General features: G+C 33.0%; 1 protein-coding gene across 1 annotated transcript; it reads right to left on the bottom strand.

Annotated features, from left to right (window-relative positions):
* Positions 1-3,491: 3,491 nt before the first annotated feature.
* On the bottom strand, positions 3,492-10,106 carry LOC126892790 (uncharacterized). The gene is made up of 2 exons (XM_050662520.1): positions 8,283-10,106; positions 3,492-7,728 (listed from the first exon to the last, which is right to left on the bottom strand). Exon 2 carries the CDS (start codon positions 7,353-7,355, stop codon positions 3,492-3,494), a length of 3,864 nt encoding a protein of 1,287 aa, XP_050518477.1. The 5' UTR covers positions 7,356-7,728; positions 8,283-10,106.
* Between the last annotated feature and the right edge of the window lie 3,830 nt (positions 10,107-13,936).

Raw genomic sequence — 13,936 nt, 5'->3', positions numbered from 1 at the left:
TATTTACTGGGACGACCCAAATGAATTGGTGGATCGTCTTCAACTCTTGGTGGCTTCGAAAGACGCCGGCAACACATCTCTCGACAACGAAATTGTAGCCATCATCAATGAACTAAAAGAAGCTAATATAATAGAGTAACTGGGAATGACAATATCATTTCCATTATGAGTGTCGACAAATTCGGTCATCATTCTCGTGGTGGTGGTGGTAGCGCTCAAAAGGTGACGCGAGTTACATTTCCACATACTTCTGACGGAAATATTAATGCCGAAAATGTGAAAATTTGCAATGTCAAGGATCCATCAGAAAATGGTGATGCTGCAACGAAAAAATACGTCGATGCACAAATAAATGAGTTGCGTAACATACAGTCACCATTAATTCAAACACATGGTGAGTTGTTGCAGCAAAAAACTGGGGAGATAGAAGGTTTAGCCATCGGACTAAATGAAGTAAGAGAAGAGCTTCATAAAACTACAGTTCCACTTCTCGAGCAGAAGTTGCAGAAAATAATGAAAAATGATTTGAATACACTAAAAAAGGACACGGAGAATAATGTAAATAAGTTGTTGCAGCAAAAAACTAATGATATAAAGAATTTAACCATGGAACTAAACGAAGTAAGAAAAGAGCTTCATAAAACCACAGTTCCACTTCTCGAGCAAAAGTTGCAAAAAATATTCAAAGATGATTTGAATACACTAAAAAAGGATACGGATAAGAATATAAAATCGGCTGCAGAAACCATTGCACATCATGCGATATACGATATGAAGATGGAAAAGAAGATAAAAGAAATGAACGCGGCATTACAGGATGTAGTAGACAACCTTCATTCGATGAATATAGATACCCGCCTAACAGCAATTGAAAGTCGTTTATAAAAATGTCTAAAGAAAAGGAACAGGTGGTGTATGAGTTGCATAAACCATCACGAAAAAACTATCCTCGTCGACGAACAATAATCAAAGGAATCGATGACTTGTGGCAGATGGATTTGGCTGAAATGCGTCCTTATGCGCACCAAAATAAAAATTACAAACTAATACTAGTTGTAATTGATTGTTTTTCAAAATTTGTTTGGACACGTCCTCTAAAGAACAAAACAGGTGAGGAAATTACTCGCGCATTTTCGGATATTCTCGCCCGTACTCAAAGAGTTCCGAAAAACCTACAATCTGATCAGGGAACCGAATTTTACAACAGAAAATTTCAAAATTTAATGAAAAAACACGAAATTAATCATTACAGCACATACACGGTTAAGAAGGCTGCCATTTGTGAAAGAGTTATTAGAACGTTGAAAGCAAAGTTGTACAAGTATTTTAGTTTACATGGATCATACAAATGGCTAGATGCACTACCTACAGTCACTGAGGAATACAACAATACAAAGCACAGTAAAACAGGATACAAGCCATCTCATGTCAACAAATCCAATGAAAAAGCCATTTTAAACAAAAATTATAGTCATTTAAAGATTGCCGGTCCACGGAGATTTAAAGTTGGCGACATTGTACGTATATCAAAGGCAAAACATTTCTTTGAAAAGGCCTACACGCCCAATTGGACTACAGAATTATTTAGAATTGTACAAGTTAAGATAACGAATCCTATAACGTATTTGCTCGAAGACATGCAAGGTACACCGATTAGCGGCGGGTTTTACGAAGAAGAATTACAGAAAACAAAAAATCCCGACATTTACTTGGTTGAAAAAGTACTTAGACGAAAAGGCAATAAAATGTATGTTAAATGGTTAGGATTGGATAGCAAACACAACAGCTGGATTACTAGTTCAGATGTAGTTTAAGGATCTATATTTCGATACGCCGCGTAGACATACATTTTTTAGAAAATGCTGACAATTACACGCAAAGAGTGGGGGATTGAAAAAGTATAAATTCTCTCAGCAACCATCCGTCACATTCAGTTTGAGTTTCTCCAACCGACTTGTGTATTCAGTTGCAACAGCAGTACTATGACTTCTCAAGATAGCGGATACGAAAGTGAAGAGACAATTATCTACGACGCTGAATTAGATCGAGTACTGGAAAAATATGAAGAAGCTGCCAAAGATGAACCATATTATTTATTGGAAACTACCTATCCAATAGGATGTTTTCACATAAAAATTGGCCTATCTCCAGCTCGACAGTTTTCTCCATCCATTATTCTGTACCAACATGGTAAATTTACAAGAATCAGTTTAAACACATTCGAGTGGACTACCCTAATTGAGATGTTTATACAAATTATGGAAGAATTTTTCATACCACCTTTGCCGACCTATGCCGATGAGTATGATCCAATCGAATTTGAGTGTGGTGATTTCTGCAAACTAAGACAATTGGTAATGGAAAATGTAAAGTTCCTGACTATCGAGAAACACGGAATCGAATATTATTTATGTGAAGATGATGTAAGCCAGATCCTGAGAGCAAACATTGATTTAGTGTCTCAACGAGTGTCGTTATTGGACAATTTACAGTTTTTTTCGTATTATAGAAATGTTGTATACTTTATTCAGCAAAATTGTCATAAGAGTAACAGTTTATATAGTCGACTTCACGCTTTAACTGCGTTTTGTGAAATTTCTCCAGATACTTTGTTAAGTCAAGCTTTGAATGAATATGTATGGTATTATAGCAATAAAGTTGTAAATGATTTGGATAGTTGTGAATAAATAATATTAATAAATATGTTGTCTTTTATTTTTACCTAATATAAATAAAACAAACAAAAATTAAGATTAAACAATTTTATTAATAAAAATTACATTATACAATGGATAATATTTTTTATATACAATTTACAAAAACTTTGCGATAAGTGATCTTTTCTTTTTTTTTTAAGTAACCATATACTGCGCAAAAAGAAGAAAATTATTTATGCATTGAGCATCTACATTGAAAGGACCAAGTTGTATCAAACAAGACGTGATCAAACGAATTTTGACACCAATTATCTGTTAAATCATACAAATATTTTATTTCATATTCATGATATTCATTCCAATTAAGAACCTGTTCATAACCATAACATTTATTTTTTGATTTAAGTACGTTTCGGAAAAGTTTGAAACAGCTAAAACAAAAGTTTAAAGCAATAGCATCTGCTACAAATGCAGAAAAACAAACACAATACATATTAAGTTCTTTCTCTTTATAATAATTTGACTCACAAAGATGATTTCTTTCTGCTTCGTTTTCACGTTTTGTTTGTTCAAAATCTATTTGATCACATATTTGTATTTTATGCAAATAATCAGTTTCATATAATTTTCGAAAGCGATAAATACTATAATTATTACAAATTTCTACAGTAAGGCTCCACGGCAGTGGTGACATCTCAACAAATTCAGTTATGTTCAAGATATTTTCACAAATAGTTTTTATAGATTGTGTGCGTAATGTTGTTACCATCTTTTCTTTTGCTGTATTTCTGCAACAACAACAACAAATAAATGTTTAGTGATGACACTGCCGTTTTATGTATTATAATGCCCCCACGGAAGCGTATTAAATGATTTTGGTATTAAGTACCGCTTGTCGTCATAAGGACTTAGAGCCGTTTTGGATTGTTCGATGCTAAATACTGAATGTTGATATGACCGAATACATCTTTGGCTTGCGTTTTGAATTTTGAATTCTTTAAGACATTTTTCATAGTCTTCGTACGTAATTTTATTTCGAACGACATTATATTTCACTCCTTTTGCCTTTTTGGTTATTCCCAAATTGCTTACGTCGCTTTCAATTCTCTCTTTGTTTAGTTGTTTTCGTTCCAGGCGTTGTCTTTCTTTTTCCCTCTCCACGTCTGTTATTTGCATTTTAAATGTGTACATTTTTGATCTTAGCCCAATAAAATGTGTAATTATTTTCCCATTTGCCTCATCCTTCATTAATCCAGGGATTTTTTTATTTAATCGTTCTATGTCATATGGGTTATTTTCGGCGTAGTCGGAGGTATCGAATTTGCTTGGATATGCTTTTAAAACCTCTCTATATGCATCTGAACATTGCAGTTCATAAATAAAGCTGTCTGTGTCCATGTACAGCAATGAACAGTTTTCTTCTCCCATCGTTGGAAGCATAAAGTTATAATGAAAATCGTACATACATAATTTGGATATATCAAGGATTGCTGCGCCTATATACAGGGGTTTATTAAAGCATACTTCTGATTTTTTCAGTTCGATAGCCACCAAATTCTCATGAAAGATCGTTCGACTATGAAATCGACTACTTGCAATCAAATTTTTAGCTCCGTACCTTCCATGCCATTTTTTACATAATTTTACGATACGATGACGTCTTATGTTCTCCATTGTCTTACCGAACACAGCATTATTCATTAATTTAAAGAGATTTTTTTCGAAGCTACTTGTGGCTGCTGTTCGTAAGTTGGTATTTAACTCAATATATGGTCGCAGCCACGCAGATTGTTTAAATTTCAACACTCTGTGTATCTTTGTTAAAATTAAACCGTTCTCTAATGCCTGTTTAAGATTTCTATAATGAATAATATATTTTGTTTTGTGATATAAGGTTGGTATTAACTTTGGCAATTTTGAACCGGGCGGAATGCGGTGTTCGGCAGCAAATGGAAAATCTTTGTGTTTATCATGCAATTCGCGTGGATACTCCAAGTCAACTTGGAAAAAATAGCCCTCTTTCGCATCATTTGGTATTGACATAATATCAATATGACCTTCGGGAAGATTAGTGGATTTTGATGCAACACCAAATTTGGTACCATCTTCAATCCATTTGAATCCTCCTATTGGTAAAGCCTCACTCATGGCCCAGCCATACAGATTATTCACGTCTAAATACATGATGTATTTAGAGGGTTGTGTGGGGTCATACGTCGACATGTATTTGTTGTTGGCCTCCGAATACCTGTTGCTGCAAACAGATATTCCGCCTCTTATGGCTTTTTCCATGAACAAAATCATATCCACATCTTTTAGCAATTCTAATTTACATTTTGTGTATCTCAGCATACAATCCCACGTGTATCCTGGCATGGTATAATACCAAGCAGGATCTAGTTTATACGTGTCTCGACATTTTTGTCGAAACTGCTCAAACACATCAGCCAGCAGCAGAATATCTGTTTTCAAATACAAATCGCTGTATTCACCCAAATTTTTACAATTAAATTTATTCCAAACATTCTGCGCATGAGCATACTTCTCTTCACTAATATATTCATTATTTAGCTTATTATAAAAATGCCTAATGTTGGGTAAAGAAGTTTCATCTAATTTTTCCACGCTATCGATATAATCGTAACAAAATACTCCTTTACAAGTTAACAAATTGAATGTATCATCATCTAAATTACTAAATTCTCGTTTTAAAATCTTCTTTTCCGATGTGTCTAAAATTGATGCTAATTCGTCGAGTGAAGCTCCCATAAATCTTAGTGAATCAATAAATCGTAATTTAATTTGATGTTCGTCAGAGTGTAATGTAAATGAAATATATTTTTCTTTATTAATTGGAAGTAGACTCAAGTGCCCATGTTTGCATAAATCAATAATCATAAAATGCGAATCGTAACCACCAAAATTGTGAAAAACCACGGGAACAACAAATAATTTTTTAAAGTTCAAATTACATGCTTGGTGTGCAAATCCACGTACCTCTCCGGTAAAATGGTTGTGATCTACTACAATTGTATCTGTAGCCAAAAAGCGTTTCTCACAAATATGACAAACAGTCGCTCCATTTGTATTAGTCTTTTCGGCTATAGGTATAATTGTTTTCAACTTGGAATTTACAAATTTGGAAATTTCAGCCATTTCTTTTGCAAACCACTCCATGCAATTTTCACCTCTATAGCTCTTAAAATAAGATAAACTGTCATCGTAAGCACATTTAAAATAATAACCTGCACTAAAAGGTACATGTTTCTGATATTTTGCTGTTTTACTCAATTTGACATTGGAATCCGTAAAATTATGTAATTGGCATTCAAAATCGGCATAAACTATAAACGGAGTTGTTTGTTTGTACGTAAAATTGCGAAAACCCACATGATCATATTTAGGAACAGTCATTTTGCATTTATTCATATCCGAACACATTTCTTCATGCTCTGCTAGTTTGATTTCACTGCTAAAGTGGTTTAAACAACGATCGCAAATATATTTTTTACTTTTGCTCTTATTCACTTGTGACTGTACTAATTTTCCCAAATCTTTAATCCAACAATAATGAAAACGTATTTCCGTCTGATCGTCATCTTCTGGAGGAGCATCGTAATCATTTAATTTTGGAAAATATTTATCTTGCACAAGAAGCAAATTAACATGCTTTTCCAACTTTGTTGGTGTCAGTCTGGCAGGTACTACTTCGTAAAATTGTTTGTCCTTAACTATATTTAATTCTAATACGAAAACATTGACTGATATGGCGTTTAGTTTTTCGAATTTTGAAATTTGATTTAATGGCATTGGGCTTTCTAATTTGTCCGTTTGAAAAATAGTAGAATAATGTGGATATTTGGATACTCTTTGAGCATCTTTGTTAGCAGGATACAAAGCACTAACTATTGACCAATAAAAGCATGCTTGATCAAAATTACGAACATTGATACAAGCCTTTTTATTACTAATCTCTTTTGGCAAGTCAATGAAGGACGAACCGTTTCCTATGTCCACTCTATTAATATTAACCTCTAATGAAATTACTTTAGACAGCGCGGCTCCTGAATCTTTTTCTGCAAATTCGGACAGCTTTGTATAAATTTTATCTTTAACATTTTCACGAAACCAAAGATGTAAATCGGTCGATGTATCTATAATAGCATTTTTCGTATTAAAATATTTTAAATCTACACTTTCACTATCACTTGATTTTTTAATGAACTCCCCGCAAAATGCAGTATTGACTTTAAGTATTCTATGTGTTTTCAAAATAATTTTAATTTTGTTGCTAAAAACAGTATAAGCATCCTCTAAAAATTGGCCAATGTCCTTATGAGTTAAATTTACTATTACACCGGTTTTAATTCGACTGGCAAAACACGACATAACATTTTCCCATTTAACTCTATTGCGTAATTTTGAACTAAACCCCATCCCAACATGTTTATTATTGAAATTTAAAATAATTTGTCTAAAATGCTTAAAATGACCTATGTTAGTTTGCAATTTTCTAACTGTTCCAATGGGTAGCTTATTGTTTTTAATAACTTTATTGCATCTCCAAATTTGACTATTTACACGTCTTGTCCACACTTTACGGTCCCTATCAGTGAATTTGTCAAACATTATTTTACGAAGCGTTTTAATAATGTAAAGCAAATCATCAGACTGTTTGATCACTTGTTTATGTTGCATGGCTACTCAAACACAAAAGATACAAGAAAGAACAAGATCACTTACCCTTTTTCCTTTATTCTAATAGCTAGTTGTCTATTATCTCAAATTTTGCTGATGGGCGGTGGTATCCGGTATCGATCAGTCCTCGAAATATAATGGAATACTTCTTAGTTGCAAAGTCAGAGATGAATGGAGTATATACGTTTGTGACTCTATTTGGCAGGAACACAACGTTCTCCTCCAGTTCCAGCAAAACTACTTGGCCAAATTTATTTTTCACCAGCTTGGCGTCTATTACTTTTTGTGGCTCGTTTATTGGTAGTTCGTTTAATTTAATTATTGGTTTACGGTCTGCAACCAAAGAAACGGCATTTATTTTTGTTAAATCCATCTAAAACAATAAGAAACAATTGCTAGAAAACATGCACAAATCTTACTATTTTCCTATAAATAATAGTTTAGAGAAAACAAAATCCACAGAAGTACGTAACAAAAACAGAGACATTAAAAAACAAAAATCGATAATTTACATTCACAAAATAATGTGATCGTGTAAAAATAAGAAATTGTGAATTGTGAAGACCGACAAAGAATTGGGAACACAGAGAAATAGAAAACAGTAATCCACAAATTATTAAAGAAGAGGAGAAGGGAAATTCTTTGCACGTAATTATTTTAAAACTACATAGATAAAAGAAACACAAGTATATAGAAGGTCGGCAAAAGAAAATTGGGGAGAGAGAAATAGAAATAGTCCACAATTATTAAAGCAGAGTAGACGTGAATTTTTTTTGCACGTAATTATTTTAAACATAGATAAAAGAACCACAAGTACATAATACTAGCACAAGAACTTATTTAAAAAATATTTAAGACATGAAACACAAGTACACAATAAATACATACAGAAAAAAATATTTAATATGAACAACAAAGATAGCTTACCTTGATTCAGTATTTATCACTGCACTGCGAACTAACTAGCGACACGTTCAGAAACTGTGGTTCGGACACAATTGGTGTACTTTATGCCTGTCGGAAACTCAATGAACTGGCTATCCCCCGATTTCTATTTATATAGTAGGTTAATCTGATGACGCATTAAAATTTACATGTATGTACTTGCAGGATTCTTTGAAACGGCATGTGCATATTATTGCTAGAGTTTGCGGTTTTGATTTCCGTTATTAACGCGTCGGGTAGAATGTGCTGTGTCATAATAATGAAATCGTATACTAAAAAATATAATTGATGCTTTTTTTTTTGCGGTCATTGCCATATTATACATTCTTATTTATTTTGCAATATCAGGTTAAAATGCAATATTAGACATGTGAATATTATTTATATAAGTTGCAGTTTTAATTTCCGTTTTAACGAGTCGTGTAAAATTTGCAAGGTGTTTCTGGCGATGTTGCAAAAAATATAATCGTTGCTTTTTTGCGGTCATTGCCCTACATTCTTACTATTGCAATATCATGTTACAGGTGTAATATGAGATTGGGAATGTGCCTTGCTTCCGCTGACACATTCGTTTTGTGTGACTAATGAAATTCTATTTAATACTTAGTATTAGATGTGAATTTTATGAATAATAAACTCGTATTTAATTTCTTCTTCTTCTTTGTGTCAAGCCATCTGTCAATTCTTCTTCTTTTCGGTGTGTCACTTCTTCTTCTGTTTTCCGGTTTGTCAATTCTTCATTGTGCTGTGCCATTGTTACTTCTTCTTCTTCTTTTCGTTTGTCTTGTTGCTATCAATTCTTCTTCTTTTCGGTTTGTTAATTCTACTTTGGGTCGAGCCATCGTCACTTCTTCTTTTCGTTTGTCACGTCACCTTCTTCTTCTTCTTCTTTTCCGCAGCCGTCAATTCTTCTTCTTTCCGGTTTGTCAATTCTTCTTCATTTTGTTAAGACATTGTCACTTCTTCTTTTAGTTGTCATGTTGCTGTCAATTCTTCTTCTTCTTTTCGTTTGTCATGTCAACTCTTTTTCTTTTCCGCAGCCGTCAATTCTTCTTCTTCTTTCCGGTTTGTCAATTCTTCTTCATTTTGTTAAGCCATTGTCACTTCTTCTGTTAGTTGTCATGTTGCTGTCAATTCTTCTTCTTTTCGTTTGTCATGTCAACTTCTTCTTTTCAGTTTGTCATGTTGCTGTCAATTCTTCCTCTTCTTTTAGTTTGTCATGATGCTGTCAATTCTTCTTCTTATTTATTTCGTTTGTCACGTCATACGTCAAATGTCACGTTCTGTTAGGCACTATACGGAAAAGAAGAAGAATTGACAGTTAATATTGAACGTTGACAGAAGAAGAATTGACAGTTGGCTTCTGTGTCGCCGCCGCTTTCATTTGACACTCCATACGTCATAATCGGACCAATAGCAACAAAGATATGCTGTAATGCCCTTTTGGCACTGCCGCCATCTTTTTTATGTGTTCGTTACCCCCTCCCCGTTCCGACGAGCCCTCTTACGTCAAAATCAGACCAATAGAAAAGAAGATATGCTGTAATGCCGTTTTGGCACTGCCGCCATCTTTTTTATGTGTTCGTTACCCCCTCCCCGTTCCGACGAGCCCTCTTACGTCAAAATCGGACCAATAGAAAAGAAGATATGACGTAATGCCCTTTTGGCATATTCCGATGCGCACGCCACATACTGAGTTCAACCCCCTTTTTCATCCCCTTTCCAACGATACGTCACACGTCATCCTACGTTAAGCCGTTTGGCATTTATTAATATTTAAGGGTTGCGATTTAGGGGTTGCGCCAGAAACCGCTTTGCCTATCTACTCTGTTAATTATCAATTCAAACACGGAAGGATGAGCAATTTACACCATAATATATGTGCTGGCTTTTTAATACATCAAAGCGATAGTAAGCTTTTACGATAAGATTTAAATCTTTTACACATTTCGTATAGCGCAAAGCACAAAACACATATAATTAGATTGTTTTCGTTCATGACCATCAAAGTATATGGTACCTTTGTACGCTAACCACTTGAGTGGTAAACAATTAGAAGACATTCGTTGGTCTTCCATGTTTAATTTTGTACTCAGCCTGAGTGTCTCTTACACTACAGTAGAGTACGGAAAGAAAGATAAACAAGTTCTATTAAGAATTAAATTTTTTATGCTTCTTTATGCACTATAATGAGAGTTTAGATAAAGTAGGTAAAGAAAGTTTTAAGTACCAAGAAAACAATTTCAGAACAATATTATGAGAAATTTAACAAGCTATATCTTAGCTGCAATTTTAGACCAGTAAGGATCTGTTTTTAGGTGGATGTCAGAGGTGGCATTCAGATCTTTGCGGATAAAGTTAGGTGATAACTTCTTTAATAATAATTGATTTATGCTCCTTCTCAAATATGCCCGGAACATTAATAAATAAAATAAAATATTTAAAAATTTCAAAAAATTTCGTTTTTTTTTCTAATTTTTTTGCTTATAACTTAAAAACTGTTCATTTTAGAACAAAGTCCTATAGAAATAAAACAAAGATAATTAAATTTTCTATCAGATGCGATTGGTTAAAAATGTCTTAATTTATCACCCTTGCTTCAAAATAGCAATAAATTTAAAATAAGGGGGCAAAACAAGCCTGTCTCTATTCAATGATTTTCTATCACTTAGGTTACACTTGGAACCTTCCTAATTCGCTTATAAAATTTTTGTAATGTGCTAAAACCGTACACCAAATTTTAATAAAATTGACTTACTAAATTTTGCATAATAATTTTGCAATCTAAACTTTTTTTTTTAAATTAAAATGTTTTAAAATCTTGCACAACAAAAACTAGAACATACAAAGATTTGTCAATTTTTTTACATATAAAGAAGTACTCCATCTATTTAATGCACTTTACAGAATTGAAATCGGATTATTTAAGCAGCCTCAGCAATGTATTAAAGTTATAAACAATTTTTTGGCTTATAAACAAATTGTGGCCAGGAGGGGGTGCTACCGGCTCCTTTATTTAGATGGACTTACCCAAGTTTTTTATGTATTTTGACCCGTAGAACACGAATTTTTTAGGTAACAGTTGATCCGGATGTCGATAAGATTGTTATAAACAAAGATCTTGAGGAATTACATAAAATCGATTTTTCGCAAAATAGAACATTTTTTTGTATTTCTTGGGTAATTCTAAGCAAAAAATGTTTTCTAAGCAAAAAAAAGCAAACAAGTTTTTTCGTAGGATGCATAGTTTTCGAGATAAACGCGGTGGAACTTTCAAAAAATCGAGAAATTGCAATTTCTGAACGTGAATAACGTTTGATTAAAAAATAAAATAGCAATTCTGCTGACAGCATTTGAAAGTTTAGGTCAAATTATACCGGTTTTAATTATTTGCATTGCTAAAAATTAATTTTTTTATTATTAAACAAAGCTATTTGTTTATAAGCCAAAATTTTTTTTATAAATTTAAAACATTGCTGGGGCCCCTTAAATAATCCGATTTTAATTCTGTAAAGTGTATTAGATAGGTAGTCTTTATATGTAAAAAAATTAGCCAACTTCTAAATGGTCTACTTTTTGTTCAGAAAGATTTTAAAAAATTTGAACTTTTTTGAAAACATTTAGATTGCAAATTTATTATGCAAAATGTATTAGGTCGATTTTAATGAAATTTGGTACACGATTTAAGTATGTCACAAAGAATTTCCTAAGCGAATTACTAAGGTTCTTAGTGCCACCAAAGTGGTTAAAAAATATTGAATAACAACAGACTTATTTTGCCCCCTTATTTTGTATTTATTGCTATATTGCAGAAAAGGTAATACCTTAAGACATTTTTACCAGTCGTATATCATACAAAATTCAATTATCTTTATTTTATTTCTGTACGACTTTGTTCCAAAACGAATCGTTTTAAAGTTATAAGCAAAGAAAGCAGAAAAAAATCGATGTTTTTCGAAATTTTTAAATATTTTAATTTTTTTATTAATGTTCCGGACATATTTGAGAAGGAGCATAAGTCAATTATTATTACTGAAGGTGTCACCTAACTTTATCTGCAAAAATCCGAATGCCACCTCTCACACCCAAAAATAGACGTTTTTTCGCAAATCCTTACTGGTCTATTTAGAAATCAGCAATATTATATCAATAATTTAAATGCATTTAAAATTGAATCTACCAAATTCAGATTCTCTTACACTAATCTGATTTTCAATTCAACATTGGTAAGTAATAGACATGTAAACTTTAACTGCCGATTTAATAATTTGAACATGCAACAAACAAGCCGATTATCTATTACTCTTTCTCTCTCTAGAGGCTTATCCTCTTCCTCAGGCACGCCAACATGCACTTCCAAACTTCTCGTCACGTCAAGTTGCTGTAATTCCGTAATATTTTCGCGGTGTGTCAAGTTGAAATGGAATAAACGCTATGCTAAATCCAGGTTTCGTTTTTATACGACTGTTAATACGGATTTATCGCTAGCAACGAACTTGCCACTTAAAAGAGAAATACAAATAATTGAAAACGCAGTACCTGACTACCTCCATACAAGTAGAACAAGAAGAACCATTTCATTATTTCTTGAGGTTCCATATCAAATAGAACTGACAATCTCCAAGTTTAATATTAAAGAAGTAAACATATAATAAAAAATGAGGTATGCTTCTTTACATGAGTATTTTTCAGTGCGTCACAAATGATAGAAAAAAAGGTAAGTCCGTGATAATATACATTTTAGTGACATGACATTTTAGTTAAATCTGACAGTTGTCACAATTTATTTGCAATTTGGCATAAAATCAAATCAATTTTGTTTATTGCATTTATAAAATGGTATTTTCTTTGATTTGTATAGTCTTATAAATTGAACAGATTATATTCGTAGATATATTATATAATTCGTAAATATTTTTTTTTCGATTATGGCGCCATCTATTGACAACTAGAATAAATGTTATAAAGGTCACCGACGAAATGTAATCATCGACGTGCGTTTTTTTCTGTCACATGCAATTTAATCCGTTAGAAAGAAATCGAAAAACTGTGACGCACTGAAAGATCCTCATGACAAAAAGCATACAGCCTAATACGGCGCCGGGATTCGACTTCATAACGAGTAAGTTTCTTCAGGAACGAACCAATAATTGCTACATAATAATCACTATGATCTTTACTCCTGTGTTACGTCTGCATTACTTCCCTTTGCAGTGGAATGTGGCACCGATTATACTCATTCAAAAATCTGGTAAAGATCCAAAAGATGCCATCTCATACCGACCGATTAGTTTACTCTCAGTCATCTCTAAGGTGTTTGAAAAACTTTTGTTAAGAAAAAATATCAAACCAATATTGGACTGAAAGAGTCTCACACCTGACCATCAATTCAGATTTCGTAACCAAATTGGTACAATGGAACAAGTTCACCGAAAATACACAACAATAAGAACTAGTTTCGAAATTAGGCAATACTGTACTGCAGCCTTTTAGATTCCTCTCAAGCTCTTGACAAAGTGTGACATACAGAATTTTGTCGTTTATTATTGTCACGGTTTCTTCGGAGTGCCTGACTTTTGTTTTGTTTAAATTCAATTTCAGTCCTATTTTAGAAGATTCGGTATGTAGTTCTAAAA

Source organism: Diabrotica virgifera, chromosome 1 (genome assembly GCF_917563875.1).
Source record: "Diabrotica virgifera virgifera chromosome 1, PGI_DIABVI_V3a".
In the NCBI taxonomy this organism is placed as follows: Eukaryota; Metazoa; Arthropoda; class Insecta; order Coleoptera; family Chrysomelidae; genus Diabrotica; species Diabrotica virgifera.
The sequence above is the reverse complement of the archived record's forward strand: the minus strand, read 5'-3'. Positions and strand labels throughout refer to the sequence as shown.

Bases quoted from the DNA above. Each gene is read 5' to 3' on its own strand.
- LOC126892790 (XM_050662520.1), bottom strand. From the start codon at position 7,355: ATGCAACATAAACAAGTGATCAAACAGTCTGATGATTTGCTTTACATT.